General features: G+C 48.1%; 1 protein-coding gene across 1 annotated transcript in view; it reads right to left on the bottom strand.

The window, feature by feature from the left end:
* LOC132578151 (sodium channel protein type 5 subunit alpha-like) overlaps positions 1 to 23,754 on the bottom strand; it is a 431,998-nt gene that overhangs the window by 47,166 nt on the left and 361,078 nt on the right. Inside the window, 1 exon segment of the mRNA XM_060248007.1 lies at positions 11,191 to 11,313. Within this exon segment, the coding sequence (XP_060103990.1) occupies positions 11,191 to 11,313 (123 nt within the window).

Below are 23,754 nucleotides of genomic sequence, written 5' to 3'. Positions count from 1 at the left end.
CCTTCAGTTCCAGTTCCCACGTTATTCCAGAAATGCATGCCTTTGAACAACCTTTCCCCGGTACATTCACTTGAAAACCGGCTGTTTGTCGCATAATGCGTGCCCGCAGGATGAACCCGCAAACTACAATAATCTTGCTACTTAACGCATCTGTACCTGAAACTACTCAACACATTGCTTAAGGGGGTCAGTTATTTCCCTTGTTAAATTCTCGAACATAACATCAGTGGATAATAATGGAAAGCTTCACTCTCTCCAGGTCATGGCTAGATGTCGCTAAAACTGACTTTAAAAAAAACAACACTCAATGTGTCAGCCGGCAGCAGGTATATGTAATCCTTCCTTGGCTTTAAAAACAAGTGCATGCCGCCATTGTGGGAGAACCTTGGGAAAGTAAGTAAAGAGAAGTATCTGTACATGGAGGAACAAAAGGGAACCAGTCGGCTTGGGAGAACATGAGAGTCCTGGGTTCAAATCACTGCTAAGACTGGGACTCTGCTGCTGCGCAGCTGTGGAAGCAAGAAAAAATACCAGAGAAATGGGACTGGATTATAAAAGTTATGCCATGGAGTGAAATGGACAAATTAACAAGACAATTAAGAGATTATGATTTGGAGCTTTTTAAGTTGGAGTGGAAGAAGTTCACAAGATACATAGAAAAAGAGTGGAAAATAAAAGGACATTGGACAATTTTTGATAATGATTAAGTTCTTTTTATTTATTTATTTTTAAAAACAAAAGTATAATTTTTGGGGGTTTTTAATAGTTAAAGGTATCTTTAATATTTTTTTTAAGTAAATAACACTGGTGGGGGTCAAGTAACGGGGGGAGGGGTGGGGAAAAGTAAGATATGGGGTAGAAGAATTTCTCTCTTTTTAAGTCTTTATAAGATGTAGATATAGTTTTGCTACCATATGTAACTAATAAAAATTGTTTATTCCCCCCCCCCCCAAAAAAAAAAAGACTGGGACTCTGCTTGGCCTTTGTCCGGTTAGTCTCAGTTTTCCATCGGAGAAAACAGAAACATTGGACACAGGCCCAACACAAGAACCGTTTTCCCGCACAGCTTACCTCGGAGCGACGTCCCTCTTCACCGCGCAGCGTCGGCTCGGATTTCACACCATCTGCTCCGCAGAAGCAGGAAGTGCCGGGGCTTCTGCGTCGCAAATGTAAATCGCTAAAACCCAGTTTACGCGGTGAAGAGGGACGTCGCTCCGAGGTAAGCTGTGTGGGAAAAAGGTTAAGGAGTGATGGGCAGATGGTGGTTTGTTGCTCTGGCCAATTGCACCAGGCCATGCTCACCCTCTAGGTCCTGTTCCTCTTTGCTACTATATGGGAGAAGACGGAGGGCAAGAGGCCAGTTGGCAGCAGTCAGTATCTGCCCATTCCGTCCTTTCCCCATATGGCTAATCAGGCCATTTTAAGGAAGTGCTATTCCAGGTATCACTGGCCTATCAAGCAGAACAAGCGATGAGACATTCCCTGTATTGGTCTTGGTATTCTCAGGGCCTGCTAAAGTCCGTTTGGACAGAGACTGATTTCCCCACTAGCCGTACCCTCCTCACGCTCCTCTTCTCTTCCGTTGGATTTCCCGGGGCTGCAACTAGCTTTGCCTTTTTCACGCAGCAAATAGAAACTGGCTTTAGAGGTTTCTGTTTGCCGCGCAAAAAAAGGCGAAGCTAGTCGCAGCCCCGGGGCAGATAGTGTGAAATCCGACGGAGCCCCCGCAGAGAAGGGAAGCGTGAGAGCGGTGCAAAGCTAGTGGGAAAATCGGTCAGACTTATATAAAATAGAAACTTTTTTTTGAAAGGCCTTCTCTGACTTGACAATTTGACTCTGGTGAACTTCCCATCAGTGCAGGAGTCAGGCATGTGCACATACAGATCTAATCAGGTCTCTCAGCACTGTATAAGGAGTATAGGGTGGCGGGGGTGTGTCACCGCCCAGTGCTCCACTCTGCATGTGGTACTTTCAGGTCAGCCACTGTGTGATCTAGGGTCACTGGCCTAGTGGTTAAGTGTGCCAGTTTGGTGTAGTGGTTAAGTGCGCGGACTCTTATCTGGGGAGAACCGGGTTTGATTCCCCCACTCCTCCACTTGCACCTGCTAGCATGGCCTTGGGTCAGCCATAGCTCTGGCAGAGGTTGTCCTTGAAAGGGCAGCTGCTGTGAGAGCCCCTCTCCAGCCTCCACCCACCTCACAGGGTGTCTGTTGTGGGGGAGGGAAGGTAAAGGAGATTGTGAGCCGCTCTGAGACTCTTCGGAGTGGGGGGGGCGGGATATAAATCCAATGTCTTCATCTACCTCACAGGGTGTCTGTTGTGGGGAGGGGGGAGGTAAAGGAGATTGTGAGCCGCTCTGAGACTCTTCGGAGTGGAGGGCAGGGTATAAATCCAATGTCTTCATCTACCTCACAGGGTGTCTGTTGTGGGGGAGGAAGGTAAAGGAGATTGTGAGCCGCTCTGAGACTCTTTGGAGTGGAGGGCGGGATATAAATCCAATATCTTCATCTACCTCACAGGGTGTCTGTTGCAGGGGGGGGGGGAGGTAAAGGAGATTGTGAGCCACTCTGAGACTCTTCAGAGTGGAGGGCGGGATATAAATCCAATATCTTCATCTGCCTCACAGGGTTGTCTGTTGTGGGGGAGGAAGGGTAAAGGAGATTGTGAGCCGCTCTGAGACTCTTTGGAGTGGAGGGCAGGATATAAATCCAATATCTTCATCTACCTCACAGGGTGTCTGTTGTGGGGGAGGAAGGTAAAGGAGATTGTGAGCCGCTCTGAGACTCTTTGGAGTGGAGGGCGGGATATAAATCCAATATCTTCATCTACCTCACAGGGTGTCTGTTGCGGGGGGGGAGGGGGGGGAGGTAAAGGAGATTGTGAGCCACTCTGAGACTCTTCAGAGTGGAGGGCAGGATATAAAATCCAATATCTTCCATCTGCCTCACCAGGGTGTCTGTTGTGGGGGAGGAAGGTAAAGGAGATTGTGAGCCGCTCTGAGACTCTTTGGAGTGGAGGGCAGGATATAAATCCAATATCTTCATCTACCTCACAGGGTGTCTGTTGTGGGGGGGGGGGGGAAGGGTAAAGGAGATTGTGAGCCGCTCTGAGACTCTTCTGAGTGGGAGGGCGGGATATACATCCAGTATCTTCATCTACCTCACAGGGTGTCTGTTGTGGGGGGGGGGGAGGTAAAGGAGATTGTGAGCCCCCTCTGAGACTCTTCAGAGTGGAGGGCGGGATATAAATCCAATATCTTCATCTACCTCACAGGGTGTCTGTTGTGGGGGAGGAAGGTAAAGGAGAGTGTGAGCCCCTCTGAGACTCCTCAGAGTGGAGGGCAGGATATAAATCCAATATCTTCTTCTCCTTCTCCTGGCAAACCCTGGGAACTTGCTGGATGGGGTGGGTGTTTAAGCCTGGGAAAAGAGAGCTTCATTGATGCTGTAACATCACACCTGGAATTCATGTTACAGGCTCTCTCTCTAGGAATCACCTCAATCTCTATGATAACGTTCATAAAGACTGGGGAGATTCGCTACAGCATCGCTGACAGTCACCCAGAAGTGACATTTCAGCACCTGCAATGCTGTGCTCTTCCCATTTTTAATTCCTGCTGCTTTCCCGAGCGAGTGTGGACAGTGCAGTGCAGCAGCGGGAGGTTGCTCACCCATGGATGGGCAACTGGCAACCTGAGTGCAAATCAATGCATTTTCCAGACCTGGCTCCATGAAAGCTCTATCCCCCCACCCGCCACGGTGAGCATCTCCACCCTGTGGGACAAATAGCCTTGACCTTGCTAAAATTCATTGCCTCTCAGTCCATACGGTGTAAGTAGGCCTTCCATTAATCCTCACTAACCTGCCCTTCGTTCAATCTAGAGAAAAGCAAGATAAATACTTAACATTTGTTGGGAAATTCAAAAAAGCCATGGCCAGTCCAAGTTGCACTTTTACCCCTAAGAACAATTCCAGTCCTGTTTTGTCCAGGAAAGAAAGCATTTGGTTTTGCGAACACCCCTCGGTCCAAATAAGCAGTGACCAAGCAGAAAAATCATATACACAAATACAGCACAAAGTAGGCATAAGACGGAAGAACTGTCTCTGCCTGGAAACGGAGATGCCCCATGTTCACAAACGGGTGAGGTTGCAAACGCGCGTGTTCATGTATCTGCCTCCAGGTGCAAAGCTGCCAAATAGCAGAGCATGCCGGGGCCCTTAATAGCAAACTATTTTCCAAACACTTGCACGGTTGTTACAAAACATCCGCTAGGAAAGATAATTTGTCACATTTGCAAGCATATGGGTTGTTTCTTTTTAAAGGGGGGGAAAAAAACCCATATTTGCTGACTGCAAATGCTTTATTCCTCATTCCCCTCCCCCACCCCCCGTTTGGTATTGACAGCTTGGGCCACATGGGGAAAACTGCACTTTTGCTTGCAAGTTTGAACCGTGTGCAAATTGCCCCCCCACCTTTTAGCCGACATGCCTCAAGACCCGGAACTCTTGCAAACAGAGGAAGGCCTGAAGTATTGCAAACCCCGAAACACAAGACTGGCATCAATTTCCATTTCCCCCACCTCCAGAACCTCAGCTATACGCAAGATGCTCCATATCTTGTTGTGCGCTTCCATGGACCCCCCGCCCCGTCCCCCAGACCACAGAATATCCCAAGCAAAGGGTGCCATTCACCAAGAGGCCAGTCCAGCTGACTGGCACCACGCATTTGCATGCAAACTTTCCAAACATGCATATGTTCAGTATGCAAAGATGAATCTCATGTGCGATGAAATGGAAGGGGGGGGGGGGAGGCAGACACGAGGAATGACAAGACGTGGACACACACACGCACGCCGGCTAATCCTTGCAATGGGAATGATCAAAAAAGAAAATGCTGCATTCGATCCTTCCCTTTCAACTAGGGTTGCCAAGTCCAATTCAAGAAATATCTGGGGACTTTGGGGGTGGAGCCAGGTGACATTGGGGGTGGAGCCAGGAGCAAGGTTCTGACAAGCATCATTGAACTCCAAAGGGAGTTCTGGCCATCACATTTAAAGGGACTGCACACCTTTGAAATGTCTTCCTTCCATAGGAAATAATGAAGGATAGGGGCACCTTCTTTTGGGGCATATAGAATTGGACTCCCTGGTCCAATCTTTTTGAAACTTAGAGGGTATTTTGGGGAGAGGCACCAGATGCTATGCTGTAAATTTAGGGCCTCTACATCAAAATACCAGCAAATATTTCCCTCCCTTCCCCCCACTTTCTGATGACCCTGAAGCGGGGGGATGGCCTCCAAACTGGGGGATCCCCCTGCCCCCACCTGGGGATTGGCAACCCTGCTTTCAACACAACTGAAGCACCTGCTGGCTTCTAGAGGAGGGCAGGGAAATCTGGAGCCTGGCGCTCCAACTAGAGGCAAAATGCTGGAAGAGTCATGGAAGGAACCTTCCAGCTTATATTTTTTTTAAAAAAAACCCAGAGATGTGGAAGCCGGATTTAGGTCAGAGCTGGGTAGGGAGAGAGAAGGTGGTTAAATTCTTCTACTCCGGTGTTGACTCCTCAACTGGAAATGGCTCCACTCACCCCTGCAATTACTAGGGTTGCCAAACCAAGCTTTCCAACCAATGGGACTTGAGACGGGCGGGGACGTGGTGTTGAGGGTGGCACCAGGACAAGTACAATGACATCACTTCGGAGTACTACACAGAAATGACAATTGGGTAGCTTAAGAAATAGCCAAAAACTACCCTCTTCTCACTTCCGGGTTGTTCCTGGAAGTGATGTCATCACGCTTGCAAAGCTGGTGAGTTTCAATTTTTTAAAATCTTTATCTTCCACCACCTTCTCCAAGCAAGTGGTGGCAAAAGGAACTTGAGATGGAGGGATCTCCCATGTGCCCCCTACACACCAAGAAGATTCATCATCACCTGGAGTTCTGTGTTCAGTTTTGGGCACCACATTTTAAGGATATAGACAAGCTGGAACGGGTCCAGAGGAGGGCGACGAAGATGGTGAGGGGTCTGGAGACCAAGTCCTATGAGGAAAGGTTCAAGGAGCTGGGGATGTTTAGCCTGGAGAGGAGGCGGCTGAGAGGTGATAGGATCACCATCTTCAAGTCCTTGAAGGGCTGTCATATAGAAGATGGTGTGGAATTGTTTTCTGTGGCCCCAGAAGGTAGGACCAGAACCAATGGGTTGAAATTAAATCAGAAGAGTTTCCGGCTCAACATTAGGAAGAACTTTCTGACATTTAGAGCGGTTCCTCCGTGGAACAGGCTTCCTCGGGAGGTGGTGGGCTCTCCTTCCTTGGAGGTTTTTTTTTTTTTAAAGGCTTAGATGGCCATGTGACAGCATTGAGGATCCTCTGAATTTAGGGGGAGGTATTTGTGAGTTTCCTGCATTGTGCAGGGGGTTGGACTAGATGACCCTGGAGTTCCCTTCCAACTCTATTATTCTACGAACATGGCTTTTTTTTTTTTAGTATCTGCCTAACTAGACCCTTAGATGGAGTGTGCACATTGTACATAAAGGTGTGGAGGGTGGGATTTATGCAAGAGAAGGGGGGGACTAGGGAAAGGGATGCAGGAACCTGCAGCCTACTCCTGGATCCTTGAATCCTACGGAAGGGCTGTTCTGGAGACAAGAATTGAGAAGCCCCTTGGAAAGAAAGGAAACAAACAAGAGAATGTCTGGGCTCCCAAATGTTTGTACTTTGCAGATTCAATTTCCGTTACTTTATTCCGAGGGCCAAATTAGGTGTTATGTTATTGGCGAGTTGTGTCTGGGTTTCTTCAACTCCACTCATCTTCCCTGCGATCACACGGTAGCAATAGGGAATGTCATTGCAGAGATCAGAGGGAGTTGTTCCAAAGTTATGTAAGTAACTCCCTGCCGGGGGCTCTTTCAGCTTCTAAAAATGGTCTGGGGAGGAGGCAGGAGTCCCTCCTCCACCCACGCCGCAGTTCCAAGCAGAAAAGCACTTCCTCTGATCTTTAAAATGATCTTCTTTCTAGCTTCTGTGTGACTACAGGGAACATCAGTTGGGTCATGGAAAGCCAGTTACAACTTGCCAAAAAAGGGACATCTAGTTTGACCCTGCTTCCATTAAGCTGGTTTAACAGCTACTAGGATTTCACAATGTGTGTGTTTGTTTTTTTTAAAAAATTGGGTCTTGCAAATGTATGGCTGAATTTAGGCTGCTCTATTAATGACTGGACGAGCCCCGTGGCGCTGAGTGGTAAAGCTGCAGTACTGCAGTCGGAGCCCTCTGCTCACGACCTGAGTTCGATCCCAGCAGAAGCTGGCTCAGGTAGCCGGCTCCAGGTTGACTCAGCCTTCCATCCTTCCGAAGTCGGTAAAATGAGTACCCTGCTTGCTGGGGGGGAAGTGTAGATGACCAGGGAAGGCAGTGGCAAACCACCCCGTAAAAAAGTCTGCAGTGAAAACGTTGTGAAAGCAACGTCACCCCAGAGTTGAAAATGACTGGTGCTTGCACAGGGGACTACCTTTACCTTTTTTTTTTTTTAATTAATGACCGACAGGCATTTATATCTGTGTAATTGTTGATTTACCCTTTTGTTTAGTTTTCTGTGAAGAGCAAGGTGCTGATCTAATAAAATAACAGAAAATTAGGATACTGTGGGTAGAGTTCGGAACTAGATTCTAAAGGATATTCAGCAGACGGCCTTTGTGGCAAATTCTCAACCTACTTTAGCTCACGACTTTGGCGTGAGGATACTATAAGGCAAATTTTCTGCCTTGATACAAACATGATACTTATGTGTAACTATTAGTTTCCCAGTGGTTCTTTTGCCCATCCACCTTTCCTGCAACAAATCCTCAGGGCTTTTTTTGTAGCAGGAACTCCTTTGCATATTAGGCCACGCACCCCTGAAGTAGCCCACCCCCCAAGTGCTTACAGGCCTCTTCCTACAGGGCCTATTGTTTATTTATTTTATTTTATCATATTTATATCCCACCCTCCCCTAACGGGCTCAGGGCAACTAACAATAGTTAACATAGGGGTTAAAAGACAAAATGTACAATAAAAATCATTTCATACAATTTACAATCCCTAAATAGCCAAGATGGACATCAATACTTGTAGTGTTCTGGACTCAAGTGAAGACTGCATTAGGTGTTCCTGCCTGGCTCACTGGAGTTATGCGAATGGAGCTTGGGGACTTGGGAACAATGGGCAGAAGGATCCAAATCCTGGCTGCCCTGCACCAATCACAGCCCCCCTGCTGGTTTGAATGATCCAATAACATGCTTGTGCAGGAACCCTGAGTTGTATATAGTTGGACCCGTTGGCACAGTTCGGGCGTCTTTTGAGGGCAGCCACCTACCGTGCTGTCCTAATAGAATCATAGAGTTGGAAGAGACCTCCAGGGTCATCTAGTTCAACCCCCTGCACAATCCAGGAAACTCACAGACACCTCCCCCTAGATTCACAGGATCTCCATTGCTGTCAGATGGCCATCCAGCCTCTGTTTAAAAACCTCTGTTTAATTTTATCATATAAATCCCAGTGGAGCTCAGTGTTCCACTTTCAACCTTTCTCACAATACGAGTACTCATGGGCATTCAATTATATTGCTGAGCAGTTGGGCTAGAACGGATAAAAGGAAGTACTTCTTCACCCAAAAGATGATTAACACATGGAATTCACTGCCACAGGAGGTGGTGGCGGCCACAAGCATAGACAGCTTCAAGAGGGGAATGGATAAGCATATGGAGCAGAGGTCCATCAGTGGCTATTAGCCACAGCATATTGTTGGAACTCTCTGTCTGGGGCAGTGATGCTGTGTATTCTTGGTGATTGGAGGGAGGCACAGTGGTAGGGCTTCTAGCCCCACTGGTGGACCTCCTGATGGCACTTGGGGGTTTTTGGCCACTGTGTGACACACAGTGTTGGACTGGATGGGCCACTGGCCTGATCCAACATGGTTTCTCTTATGTTCTTATTTCTCCAAGGAAGGAGAGCCTGCCACCTCCCGAGGAAGCCTCTTCCACTGAGGAACCGCTCTAACGGTCAGGAAGAAGAAGACAAGACATTGGATTTATATTCCGCCCTCCACTCAAGAGTCTCAGAGCGGCTCACAATCTCCTTTATCTCCCTCCCCCACAACAGATACCCTGTGAGGTGGGTGGGGCTGAGAGGACTCTCACAGCAGCTGCCCTTTCAAGGACAACCTCTGCCAGAGCTATGGCTGACCCAAGGCCATGCCAGCAGGTGCAAGTGGAGGAGTGGGGAATCAAACCCGGTTCTCCCAGATAAGAGTCCGCACACTTAACCACTACACCAAACTGGCTCTCCTCATGTTGAGCTGGAAACGCTTTTGATTTAATTTCACTACCACCTTGCCTCTTCAATGCATTGAACCCACTATAGACTAATTATTGTTTAGTGCTGCATTTGTTGATGTCACTGGATGTTATTTGGCACTCTGTAAGCTCTAGTAGGATTGGCTACTTCAGGGGTATATGGCCTAATAGGCAAAAGAGTTCCGGTTACAAAAAAGCCCTGCAAATACTGTTCTAAAACAGATGTTCTAAAACCTGACCCTCCCATTCCTGTATCTCCTGCTTAATAAATGGATGTTGTTTTGAACACCTGCACCGATATATTATGAATCTGAGTGCAGGAAAGAGAGAGAGTACACTAGTCCTGACCTGGAAAAAAGGAACATCACAAGCTGAACCTTTAAATTTGGAAGGGATTTAGTAGTGAGGCAGGACTCCTTCACTTCAAGCATGCACAGTCTAATCTACCTCTCGGAGAGGAGAGAACTTTTGACCTAAATGCTAGCACTTCGGTTTCTGAATTGAAGCCCATCACTTGTGATACACAGAGACCACAAAAAAGTAACCCAAGGGGTGTTTGAGGAAGGAAGGAAGGAAGGAAGGAAGGAAGGAAGGAAGGAAGGAAGGAAGGAAGGAAGGAAGGAAGGAAGGAAGGAAGGAAGGAAGGAAGGAAGGAAGGAAGGAGGAGGGAGGGAGGGAGGGAGGAAGGAAGGAAGGAAGGAAGGAAGGAAGGAAGGAAGGAAGGAAGGAAGGAAGGAAGGAAGGAAGGAAGGAAGGAAGGAGGGAGGGAGGGAGGGAGGGAGAGAGAGAGGGAATAGATGGGGAGGGAGAGGTGGAAGGAAAGCAACTTGAAGTGCATTCTTTAAGCCCCCCCCCCCAAGTCAGCGGCTTGGCTTGGAGAAGGGATTTAAAGAGACAAATGCCTTCTCCAAACTGGCCAACAGAGAGGTGGGGGCTTCGAGAGCTGCACAATATGTGTGAAAGAACCACATGTGGCTTCCGAGCCACAGTTTGGCCACCCCTGCTCTAAATGAGTCCACAGATGTCCACTGAATTGACTGTACAGATCATATTTGTTTGGATTGCCATGAATTTTCAGATCTCGAGCCCTGAACTGATTCCACCCCCCCCCCTTTGCTTAAAGAAGGACTCTTATCTCTCTAGAAGCTAAGTTTTCTTCGTTACTAAGAAATGAAGACAAACAAAGAACTTTGTGTGTGGCTAAATCTTTGGCAGCTGTAGTGAAATCTAATGCTTAGGCTTCCCTTTTAGTGTGTGATGACTCACGGCTTTTGTCAAGAAATCAGTAATTAAGAAGAAGAAGAACAGGGCATAAGAAGGTAAGCCTCAATTCCACTGCACAGGATGAGACTCTCGTGACTGACCTGGGCGTGAAGGCATCTCATTCCTCATCCAAAAATGGCCACATCCCCTTCATATTGCATCGCAACCCTATTTGAAGCTAGGGAGCCTAATGGATTTGTCCTGTTGCACTCTGTAAATGAGGGGCAACTGTCTGACAGATGCCGTCTCCACCCGAAATCTGTTTGAAAAATGCTGCAAGACAAGGCATGCAGCCGGAGTAGTTCCGAACAAAATTCACCGGGGAGTCAGTCCTTGCTAAAGCTGTCCCTACAAACAAGATGATCTTGGGCGGGGAGAGGAGGAAGGGGGGGGGGTGTTTTACTTTTGCAACATTCAACATTGCCAATGGTTTCATTTGCAGCCTGGCATAAAAACAACAACGACGACGACAACACAATTATAACAGATAAATGAATGAACAAACAAACAATGGCCTTCATCACATGCTGTTCATAGACAGGTGGGCTTTGACGATGGGTCTTGTGGGTTTTTTTTTTTTAATTTTAATTGACTCTTACCCTCATCCCTTCAAATCGTGACAGTGCTCTTAAGGGTCTCAGAGCTCTGAGGGTCCTAAGGGATTTAATGGGACCCATTTCCGAGTATCCAAGTGTATTAGCTATGAGGCTTACTAATGACACCTGAATGGAGACACAAAAGAGGAGAAGTCCAAACTATTAGCACAAATCCAACCAGTGGGCTTTTCTTCTCTGGCTTTCTTGCCTGGAAAGAGAAATCTGGTTAATCGATAGATGAAGGAAGAGCCTAAATGGGGGAGAAAAAGTGATATTAATTCAGCATGCAGACATATAAAAATCTTTTCCCAGAAGCAGTTTGGGACAGAGAACTGTTGATTCCCATATTCAAAATGGCACCATGAGACGTCGAAACCGATAACCAATGCACTTTCTCTGGCTGACATCTCCATCATGTTCTGTTGTCTTCTTTCCTCAAGGTGACCACATGGAGCTCTGACAGACATCAAAAGTTGGCAGTAAAGGAAAAGCAAAGTCTTTTTTTGTTAATGATTTGGGTATCCCCCCTTCTTTTTGCAACTGAACAGAAACAGCAGAGACGTGGGTGCTTCTCCCGTTATTAAATTATGCGAACACTGTAATTTTGTGCTCTCGAGATGAAGCACTTGTGGGTTTTGCAAGATCCAACCGTTTATTATGACCCTTTTTATAGAGCGTTGCCAATGCCAACTAAATTGTCACTCAAAGTGTATTGCCACAATATCCTGTTCCCCTTGCAGACACACCGTCATGGGATCTGTTTACTATGGTCATCCTTCTAGAAATGGGCCTGAACAGCTGTTGGACCACCAAGCCGGACACAGACAACTAGCCACGTATGGTGACCCGCCATGCTTGTCACACACACATACACCCTGCCTTTGCACACCCCAGAAAGCTTATGAGCAGCTGGATTCAAGTCCAGTAGCACCACATAGACCAACGAAATTTTAGGGGTAGAGGTTTTCGAGAGTGAAAGCTCCCTTTGTCCAAATCCAGAAGGGAGCTTTGATTTTTGAAAACCTACCCCAAATATCCCATTGGTCTCCCAGGTGCTATCGGGACTCGAATCTAAGATATTCTACCATAGACTATCATGTGTACCCCCTGAAACTATACATAGCTGGTAGCAGGGGTGGAATTCTAGCAGGAGCTCCTTTGCATATTAGGCACACACTCCTGATGTAGCCAATCCTCCAAGAGCTTACAAGGCTCTTTTTTGTAAACTCTTGGAGGATTGGCTACATCGGGGGGGGGGGGTGGGCTAATATGCAAAGGAACTCCTGCTAGAATTCCACCCCTGGCTGGTAGACTTTGTTCGGCTTGGTGAATCACAATCCGTGCAGATCCATTCTAAAGGACTGTGAAGGAAGTCTAATTGGACTGACGACACTTAACCGTGGAGACCACCATGTGCCACCGTAAGGAAAGGCTTGACGGTATCTATGCTGCAAAAAAAAAGAGAGAGGGTTTCGTTACTTCAGGTGCAAGCCACACTCCATAGACACTGAAAGACAACCCTTACCCTTATGCTCTCAAATCGGGATAAGGCTCGGAGGGGCCTCAGGGCTCTCAGCGTCCTGAGAGATTTCATAGCGGCCACGTGGTCAAAACCGAATAGTGTTGCTATCAGGCAAATTACTGAAATCTGTGCGGGTCGAATGGAATGTGAAATTACTGATCAAAACGAGCAAAAACACACAGATATAACAGCAAAGTCAAGGGGGATGCCACCTGTTCGGGGAAGTGACCTTTCTTGGCAGTGAGAATGAGAGCTATGGATAAACATATAGGCCTTTTTTTTAATAGCAGGAATTCCTTTGCATATTAGGCCACACACCCCTGATGTAGCCAATCCTCCAAGAGCTTACAGTAGGCCCTGGAAGAAAAGCCCAGTTTGGTGTAGCTTGGTGTAGTGGTGAAGTGTGCGGACTCTTATCCGGGAGAACCGGGTTTGATTCCCCACTCCTCCACTTACAGCTGCTGGAATGGCCTTGGGTCAGCCATCGCTCTCACAGGAGTTGTCCTTGAAAGGGAAGCTGCTGTGAGAGCCCTCTCAGCCCCATCCACCTCACAGGGTGTCTGTTGTGGGGGAGGAAGGTAAAGGAGATTGTGAGTCGCTCTGAGACTCTTCGGAGTGGAGGGCGGGATATAAATCCAATATCTTCTTTTTCTTCATTTCTGGAGTCCAGTTGTGCCTTAGAGACATACCAGATTTTTGGGAGCTTTGACTCTAAAGCTCATATCCCTTTGGCGTATTGGTTAAGTGTGCCAGTTTGGTGTAGTGGTGAAGTGTGCGGACTCTTATCCGGCAGATCTGGATTTGATTCCCCACTCCTCCACTTGCAGCTGCTGGAATGGCCTTGGGTTAGCCATAGTTTTCGCAGGAGTAGTCCTTGAAATGGCAACTGCTGTGAGTGCCCTCTCAGCCTCATCCACCTCACAGGTTTTCTGTTGTGGGGGAGGAAGATATAGGAGATTGTAAGCCGTTCTGAGTCTCTGATTCAGAGAGAAGGGCAGGGTATAAATCTGCAATTCTTCTTCTTCAAAGGCGTTCCTGCTACAAAAAAAGCCGTGTAGAACATGGATTGTGCCTTTATAGCAAAGTGGCTGCTCCATCATGGTGCAATGTGCGACTGAATCGTCATCGACAAATGTGCGAAAAGTGGGCAGTGCATTGGAACAGCAATGTCAGCGAAGTTGCTTGCACCCAAAGTAATCCTGCTGCCCCCATGTGTTCGCTTTTCATTCTCATTGCCATGAAAGGGTTATCTGGGTCCTAGTTTCCCCCCAACCCATGCGTGTTGAGCTCCACTGTAGTCAAGCAATGCTAGGTTGTCTGAAAGGATCCGGTGCACGATTGGCTAATGAATTCAACCAGCAAAAAGGAAAATCTAGCACATCTCATCACCAGAGGTTGTGGGGACTAACCAACAGACAACCCAGATCCACCTGATTCCCACAACAGAAATCAAACCCTGTTAGGGAGAAAACGGTTGTTTGAATGCTCCCTCAGACATTGCAGGTAGAATTCTGAATGACCAATGAATGACAAAGAAAGCTAATCCCGCCCCCCGCACCCGCCCAAATACACTGTTAAAGTCACTCTAGATTTCCAGTGATATTTCTCATTTATTTTTCTTTCTGCATGTCATCACTGGAACCTTTTCATTTTGCACATTTTCATTTGTTGATGCTTCCAGTTGGTTTTCTTGCTTTTCCAGGATTCAAATGTTACTTTATGCCATGCATACATTATATCCCGTCGGTGTGCAATTGATGCAAATGTGCTGGTAAAAGCCAGAGAAATTTAATGGGAAATATTTGACATGAAAAAACTGGAAATTGTGTAAAGGTTTGGATCCAGATTGCATTGGAAAATTCCCACAAATTCTCCCATCTCCCTGCAGACTTCCTCACGTCACTTCTAGGGATAACTTATTCCCCAGAAGCGGCCTTTTGGGGAAGTCCAACGAAGAAGGGGAGGCAGGAAATTTCAGTTCTGCCACTGGAAATTTTTGTCTGGATCCAACAGAACTTTAATTTACACGGTGAGGGAAAGCAAAAAAATAAAATAAAATGGGGAATTCTAAAGAAGGAAACTGGGATGCCACTGAACTTCTGAATCTCACTCTTTGAAATCCACTGAATTAGTAGGATAAGGTAGCTAACTTAAGGTTCAATGAGCTTTGATCTGCTGGATCTTTGGAATGGGACTGTCTTCCTACGGGACTAACAAAACAGCCTGTCCTGTTAAGTTGAAACCTCTAAGGCTGACATCTCCCAATATGGAAATTCCTGGAGATTTAGAGGTAGATAATGGAGAGAGCAGGGTTTGGGGAGAGACCTCAGCAAGATATAATGCCATACAGACCACCCTCCAAAGCAGCCATTTCCTCCTCTGTAGTTGAGTTCAGTAATTCTGGGAGATCTCCAGGTCCCAGTTTTCTCCAAGGCTAGTCCTGCATGGGGTGTTCCATGATAGGGCTGCCAATCCCCAGGTGGGGGCAGGGGATCCCCCAGTTTGGAGGCCCTCCCCCCGCTTCAGGGTCGTCAGAAAGCGGGGGGAGGGGAGGGAAATGTCTGCTGGGAACTCTGTTATTCCCTATGGAGATTTATTCCCATAGAAAATCATGGAGAATTGATCTGTGGGTATTTGGGGCTCTGGGGGGGCTGTTTTTTGGGATAGAGGCACCATATTTTCAGTATAGCACCTTCTTTTGGGGCTCATAGAATTGGACCCCCTGGTCTAATCATTTTGAAACTTGGGGGGTATTTTGGGGAGAAGCACTAGATGCTGTACTGAAAATTTGGTGCCTCTATCTCAAAAAACAGCCCCCGCAGAGCCCAGATACCTCCAGATCAATTCTCCATTATACCCTATGAGAATCGATCTTCAGATAGGGAATAATGAATAGCCCAGCATACATTGCCCTCCCCCTTCCTTTCTGGCTACTCTGAAGCGAGGGATTGGCATCTCTACTCACGAGTTGCTGCCAACTCCTTCCAAGTAACACAGACATACCATCCCAAGAAGATGCCTTTCCAATCAGAGACTGAAGGCTCCAGAGTGGGAAAGTCACATGGTGGCTTTGGGGGCGGGGCTTCCCCCCGCTGGCCAGCTGACTGGGGGCGGGAAGAAGCCTGGGAAAGCGGAAGAACCCCCGCTGGGACCTGGGGATCGGCAAGCCTACTACTGGCATTAAAGTTGTGAGTGAGCGACTTGGCTGCTGCTGGCGCCATCCCTTCCTGAGCGAAGACAAAAATGTGTGACCTGGAGGCTGAAAAGCTATGAGTTAGCTCACACTAACTCAGCTCAGAGGGAACACGTCTCATAACAAATGAGTTCGACACCCCTACTCTACTGCGTGAGCAGCTGCTCGTGAACACAGGAAGCCCAGCTCAGCAGCCGTCTGGAGCCACGCACGGTGTTGCACTGCTTCTTGCCCATTTGAAGATTACAGCAGTTATAGGTTCCATCTAAGCCAGGGGCATCAAATTCATTTGTTACCAGGGCCAGATCTGACATAAATGAGTCCTTGTTGGGCCAGGCCAGGTGTGCACCTATTTAGGATAAGGTAGCAGAGGCATACATTTTATAAAGGACACAGGCAAACACGATTAAACATTTTAAAAAAAAATTAAAACATGCTTAAAACGTTAGCACTCATTGGTCTTAAAGGCGCCTTCTTTGTATCTCTCCTATGCGATCCAGGCAACTGGGCAAAGGAAGCTCTGGCTCTTTCCTAGGGAGCCAGGAGGGGCAGGAGCTTCAGCCAATAGAAGGAAGAGAAGCTTGGCTCAGTAGCTCTACTGAGTGATTGAGAGAGCCTGGAAAAACAAGCCCTGCCTTTCTCCCTCAGCCAACGGAGAAAATAAGAGTTTTTGCTCTATAGCTCCTGTGTGATTGAGCAAGCCTTGCAAAGCAAGCTGTTGTGCAGAAAGGAAATGAGATAGGGAGAAGGAAACAGATGACAGCCAGTTGCTTGGGGGCCTGATAGGAGCCCTCCGAGGGTCTCAATTGGCCCCCGGGCCACATGCTTGACATCCCTGATCTAAGCTGTATGCTTGAGCAGTCATTCATTTAATGCAGGAAACCCTGCTCAGCAGCAATCTGGAGCCGCTCAGGGTTTTGCACTTCACAGCAGTTATGTTCTGCTCAGGATGTGCTAAATAGGGGGGGGGGATCAGAGGGACTATTGGAAGCCACCAAGAAAGTCCAGGGTCGCTCTGCAGAGCCAGGCAATGGCAAACCATTTCTGTTCCTCTCTGGCCTTGAAAACCCTACAGGGCTGCCGGAAGTCAATTGCACCTTGGCAGCCTTTTCTACGACCACCACGGTTCTCCTGCCATGACCCTGGCAAGCTATGAAAACCAGCTCTGCTGAATTTGTTACGGTGCAATCTTTTTTTTTTTCCTGCAAAAGTGGTGTGGAGGGGCGGGGGGTGGGGATAGGGTTGCCAAGTCCAATTTAAGAAATATCTGGGGACTTTGGGGGTGGAGTCAGGAGACTTTGGGGGTGGAGCCAGGAGACATTAGGGGTGGAGCCAGGATCAAGGGTGTGACAAGCATAATTGAACTCCAAAGGGAGTTCTGGCCATCACATTTTAAAGGGACGGCACACCTTTTCAATGCCTTCCTTCCATAGGAAATAATGAAGGATAGGGGCACCTTCTTTTGGGGCTCATAGAATTGGACCCCCTGGTCCAATCTCTTTGAAACTTAGGGGATATTTTGGGGAGAAGCACTAGATGCTGTACTGAAAATTTGGTGCCTCTACCTCAAAAAACAGCCCCCACGGAGCCCCAGATACCCACGGCTCAATTCTCCATGATTTTCTATGGGAATAAATCTCCATAGGGAATAACAGAGTTCCCAGCAGACATTTCCCTCCCCTCCCCCCGCTTTCTGGCGACCCTGAAGCGGGGGGAGGGCCTCCAAACCGGGGGATCCCCTCCCCCCACCTGGGGATTGGCAACCCTAGGTGGGGAGCAGGCAAAGTTAAGCACAGTGACCCAACGGCTGTTCATAGATCTGAAAGTCTGCCATTGAGAGCGGAAAGCCGGAGCAATGAAGGAAGCCCAGGAAGCGAGAAGGCTTTTGAGAGCAGGAAGCCCCGCTGATGCACAAACTGCTGAGCACATGGAAAATGGTTCCTGTGGGATAGCGAAGTCCTGTTCCCCCATTTTCCCTTCGACAGATGGGTGTCTGGTTTCCTGTTAGGAATGGCTTAATTCTCAGGAATGTTTCTATTCTGGGGTGATGGCAGTTCTGAGTACTGTGTGTGTGTGTGTGTGTGTGAGAGAGAGAGAGAGAGAGAGAGACAGAGAGAGAGAAGAGGAGGAGGAGACTGGATTTATACCCTGCCCTTCACTACCGAAAAGAGCAGGGCGTTTTTTTGTGGCAGGAACTCCTTTGCATATTAGGCTGCACACCCCTGATGTAGCCGGTAACCGGGAAAAAGCCCAAAGGGAAAAAAACCCACGGACATAAATGCTCACAAGAAAAAAGCCCACATGGAAAGAAGCCCACAAGGAATAGGGTTGCCAAGTCCTATTCGAGAAATATCTGGGGGTGGAGCCAGGAGCAAGGTTGTGACAAGCATAATTGAACTCCAAAGGGAGTTCTGGTCATTACATTTAAAGGGACCGCACACCTTTGAAATGCCTTCCCTCCATAGGAGATAATGAAGGATAGGGGCACCTTCTTTGGGGGCTCATAGAATTGGACCTGGTCGAATCCGTTTGAAACTTGGAGGGTATTTTGGGGAGAGGCACTGGATGATATGCTGCAAATTTGGTGCATCTACCTAAAGAAACAGCTCCCCCAGAGCCCCAGATACCCGATGTAGCCAATCCTTCAAGAGATTACAGGGTTCTTCTTACAGGGCCTAATGTAAGTTCCAGGAGGATTGGCTACATCAGGGGGTGTGTGGCCTAATAGGCAAAAAAGTTCCTGCTACAAAAAAATGTCCTGCAAAGGAGTCTCAGAGAGGCTACAATCTCCGTTTCCTTCCCCTCCCCACAGCAGACACCCTGTGAGGTAGGTGGGGCCGAGAGAGCTCTAACGGAAACTTGCTCTTGAGAGGAACAGCTCTGTGAGAACTTGTGAGTGACTCAAGGTCACATCAGCTGGTGCATGTGGAGGGGTGGGGAATCGAACCTGATTCTCCCAGATAAGAGTCTGTGCACTTAACCACTACACCAAACTGGCCTGTGAAGGTAAGTCACATTCTGTGACCAAACAAGTGGAATTCAGCATAATTAAGTAGATTCTCTTATAGTCAATTAATGTTTGGGGAAAAGAGGAATAGCTAATTCTAATGCTCAAGGGACCCTGATCTGGATAGAACAGGCTAGTCTGATCTTATCAGCTCTCAGAAGGTAAGCAGGGCCAGCCCTGGTTAGTACTTGAATGGGAGACCACCAAGGAAGTCCAGGGTTGCTATGCAGAGGCAGGCAACAGCAAACCACCTCTGAACATCTCTTGCCTTGAAAACCCTACGGCAGGGGTGTCGAACATGCAGTTTGGGGGCCAAGTCAAGCCCCCGGAGGGCTCCTATCAGGCCCCCGAGCAACTGGCTGTCATCTGCTTCCTTCTCCATAACAGCTTGCTTTGCAAGGCTTGCTCAGTTGAATAGGAGCTACAGAGCAAAACCTCTATTTTCTCCATTGGCTGAGGCTCCTCCCTTGGGGAGGAAGGGGGGGGGAGGAATAGCTTGCTTTGCCAGGCTCTCTCAATTGCACAGCAGAGCTACTGAGCCAAGCCTCTCTTCCTTCTATTGGCTGAGCTCCCCCCCCAATCCCCTGGGGAAGGAAGGAAAGAGCCAGAGCTTCCTTTGCCCAGTTCCCTGGAGCTAATGGGAGAAATACAAAGGAAGCGCCTTTAAGACCAATGAGTGCTAACGTTTTAAGCATGTTTTAAGGGTTTTTTTAAATATTTGTTTGTCTGTCTTCTTTATAAAATTTATATCTCCGCTACCTAATCTTAAATAGGTACACACATGGCTCGGCCCAACCCAACATGGCCCGGCCCAACAAGGTCTCATTTTTGTCAGACCCGGCCCAAGTAACGAATGAGTTCGACACCCCTGCCCTATGGGGGGGGGGGTCTTCTGGGCAGTGCTAACAAAAAATGCTCACGGGCAAGGGCAAATGAAAGGGAGACAGGCTATCGCCACCCAGATGCAACAAAGAATGAGCCCACTGTATTAATGCTGAAACTGATAACACAGCACTTCCGAGAGGAGCATCCGATTCTGTTAAATCACCTTGCGTTAATAACCTCCTAGCCGAAAACATGCCTTGCCTGCAGGGAAATTAGTAAAAGCTTCTTTTAGCACCCCTGGCTGTGAATTTGTATTTTTAGTGACACGTCTCTTGTTGTCTAGATGAGAAATTGCATGGATTGTGATGACGATATGCAAGTTCCCTCCTCCTTCAGGTGAGATACTTGCAGGTAATCAGGTCAGTTGCACTCAACACTGGGTAGGAAACGCCTGGGCAAGAATCTGGGCTTCTAGATCAGACACACACTCCGCCCCCCCCCCAGGGCTTTTCTTTGTAGCAGGAACTCCTTTGCATATTAGGCCACACACTCCCTGATGTAGCCAATCCACCAAGAGCTTAAAGGTAAAGGTAGCCCCCTGTGCAAACACCAGTCGTTTTCGACTCTGCAGTGACATCACATCACGACATTTTCACAGCAGACTTTTCACGGGGTGGTTTGCCTATTCCTTCCCCAGTCATCTACACTTTACCCCCTGCCCCCAGCGAGCTGGGGATTCATTTTACCAGTTTGGTGTAGTGGTTAAGAGCCAGTTTGGTGTAGTGGTTAAGTGTGCGGACTCTTATCTGGGAGAACCGGGTTTGATTCCCCACTCCTCCACTTGCACCTGCTGGAATGGCCTTGGGTCAGCCATAGCTCTGGCAGAGGTTGTCCTTGAAAGGGCAGCTGCTGGGAGAGCCCTCTCCAGCCCCACCCACCTCACAGGGTGTCTGTTGTGGGGGAGGAAGGCAAAGGAGATTGTGAGCCGCTCTGAGACTCTTCGGAGTGGAGGGCGGGATATAAATCCAATATCTTAATCTTCTTCTTCTACCGACCTCAGAAGGATGGAAGGCTGAGTAAACCATGAGCCGGCTACCTGAACCCAGCTTCCACCAGGATCGAACTCAGATTGTGAGTAGAGCTTGGACTGCAATACTGCAGCTTACCACTTTGCACCACGGGGCTCTTCGTACAGGGCCTACTGTAAGCTCCAGGTGGATTGGCTACATTAGGGGTCTGTGGCCTAATATGCAAAGGAGTTCCTGCTACAAAAAAAGCCCTGCCCCCCCCCCCCCCCCCCACAATTCAGCTTTCCTTTTCACCTGACAAAGCCACCTGGAGAAATGCACCAAGCCGCCCTTGTAGATATTTGCACTTCAAATATGCATTGATGTTTGAGATTTTTAACCGTAAATGCAGTCACGTCATTTTCATAAGGGACAGGATCTTCCAAACGCTTCGTTTGCAGGGTAGCCTACCTGTCACTTTGCATTTTAGTGTGCACATGCTATTCCTCTTTCAATGTGCTAACAACTTGCGCTTATGCACAGTGCCCAGTTGTCTTGGATCACCCCAGAGTTTCCATCGAGTCCCAGAGCTACTCTAAGGGCGATTTCCCACACAGCTTACCGAGGAGCGAAGTCCCTCCTCAAAGCGCAGTGTCTGCTCGGATTTCCCACCAACTGCTCCGCGGATTCAGGAAGTGCCGCACCTTTTGAGTCTCAAATGGAAATCACTAAAACCCTAGTTTACGTTAGCGACGCAAAAGGTGCGGCACTTCCTGAATCCGCGGAGCAGTTGTTGGGAAATCCGAGCAGACGCTGCGCAGTGAGGAGGGACGTCGCTCCTCGGTAAGCTGTGTGGGAAATCACCCTAAGTTAATTCCATCTTCTCACCAGAAGTGTGAGATTACAACTGCTGGGTTTTCATTTGTTCCCTCTCCTGCTGCCAGTGTGGTGCAGCAGTGCCTGAGTGGCAGATCCTAAACTAAAGGACTGGGATTTGATTTTCCACTCCTCCTCCACATGAAGCCTGATGGGTGACCCGAGGCCAGTCACAGTTCTCTCAGGACTCTCTCAGCCCTACCTTCCTCACAAGGTGCCTGTTGTGGGGAGAGGGAGGGAAGGTGATTGTAAGTCGCTTTGTGATTCTTTAAGGTAAGAACATAAGAGAAGCCATGTTGGATCAGGCCAATGGCCCATCCAGTCCAACACTCTGTGTCACATAAGAACATAAGAGAAGCCATGTTGGATCAGGCCAGTGGCCCATCCATTCCAACACTCTGTCTCACATAAGAACATAAGAGAAGCCATGTTGGATCAGGCCAGTGGCCCATCCAGTCCAACACTCTGTGTCACATAAGAACATAAGAGAAGCCATGTTGGATCAGGCCAATGGCCCATCCAGTCCAACACTCCGTGTCACACAGTGGCCAAAAAGATCCAAGTGCCATCAGGAGGTCCACCAGAGGGGCCAGGACACTAGAAGCCCTCCCACTGTGCCTCCCCAAGCACCAAGAATCCTGAGAACATAAGAGAAGCCATGTTGGATCAGGCCAGTGGCCCATCCAGTCCAACACTCTGTGTCACACAGTGGCCAAAAAAAACCCAGGTGCCATCAGGAGGTCCACCAGCAGGGCCAGGACACCAGAAGCCCTCCCACTGTGCCCCACAAGCACCAAAAATACACAGCATCACTGCCCCAGACAGAGAGTTCCAACAACATGCTGGGGCTAATAGCCACTGATGGACCTCTGCTCCATATGCTTATCCAATCCCTTCTTGAAACTGTCTGTGCTTGTAGCCGCCACCACCTCCTGTGGCAGTGAATTCCACGTGTTAATCACCCTTTGGGTGAAGAAGTACTTCCTTTTATCCATTCTAACCCGACTGCTCAGCAATTTCACGGAGTGCCCACGAGTTCTCATATTGTGAGAAAGGGAGAAAAGTGCTTCTTTCTCTACCTTCTCTATCCCATGCCAGGTGAAGAAAAGTGGGGTATAAAAACCTTCTCTTCTTCTCCTCTCTTGGAGCGGCAGAGGATAACAGGAACTTGGGCTATAAGGGAATGATATTCCTATAAAGAGATGCTCAGGCTGCTGTTCCCTGTATACTGTTCTGAACAGGGCCTCCATACACCTGGGAATCAAAGGTTCTCCTAGGAAGAATGTATTGTGTAGCTAGGGAAGAAAAAGCCTGTGTGCTTCGTCTCTGGGTCTTGCTTACTCAGCACTCATGAAGGGCACCTCCAGCAGAGTGGATCCATTGTTATGAATGGATTCGACATCCCAATTGTTCTCTGAGCAGCCTGCCCTATTCTTCTCTTCCAACAAAGATGTGTCGAAAATTCAATACTTTCTTTCAAAGGGGGAAGGGGGGGGGAATACACAAATCGAGTTCCAGGGATAGCTGTTTGAGAACAACTGATTACGGCAGATTGCACAATTACTGCCAAGGCAACACAAGCCTCCGTTTTACTAATCAACAGGGGAAAGAAATTCAGAAAACAATTAAAGTCGTTACAAAACATCAATATATTTACCCTCGCTTGGGATGTTTTTTTTGGTAAGGGTGATTCAGCAGAAGGGTGGCATTTAGGCCAATTCCTAAGGCATTTCTAACCTGCTAGGCGTCCCCAGCGGTGTGTGATTGACTTTCTTTTCTCTCCGGACTTGTACGTATGCGGGGTTGTGTGCCTCCTGTCCCCACCCCCCCACCCCCCACCTGGTGTGGCAGCCAGGCATTCTAAATTTAACATCGAAATCCTGGAAGACGCAGAGCTTTCCAGGAAACAATTTGGAAAGGCGCTTGAGCATTTGCTTAAAAAAAAAAGGTTGGGGGGGGGGAGGCCTCGCTGTTTGAGTGACGAATGATCCACAAAGTAACATGCAGCAAGTACACGGAAACCGCCCCCACGTGGATGCGACCACTGATAGAAGAAGAAGAAAAAGATATTGGATTTATATCCCGCCCTCCACTCTGAAGAGTCTCAGAGCAGCTTACAATCGCCTTTACCTTCCTC

This window comes from Heteronotia binoei, chromosome 10 (genome assembly GCF_032191835.1).
Source record: "Heteronotia binoei isolate CCM8104 ecotype False Entrance Well chromosome 10, APGP_CSIRO_Hbin_v1, whole genome shotgun sequence".
NCBI classification, from domain to species: domain Eukaryota; kingdom Metazoa; phylum Chordata; class Lepidosauria; order Squamata; family Gekkonidae; genus Heteronotia; species Heteronotia binoei.
The sequence above is the reverse complement of the archived record's forward strand: the minus strand, read 5'-3'. Positions and strand labels throughout refer to the sequence as shown.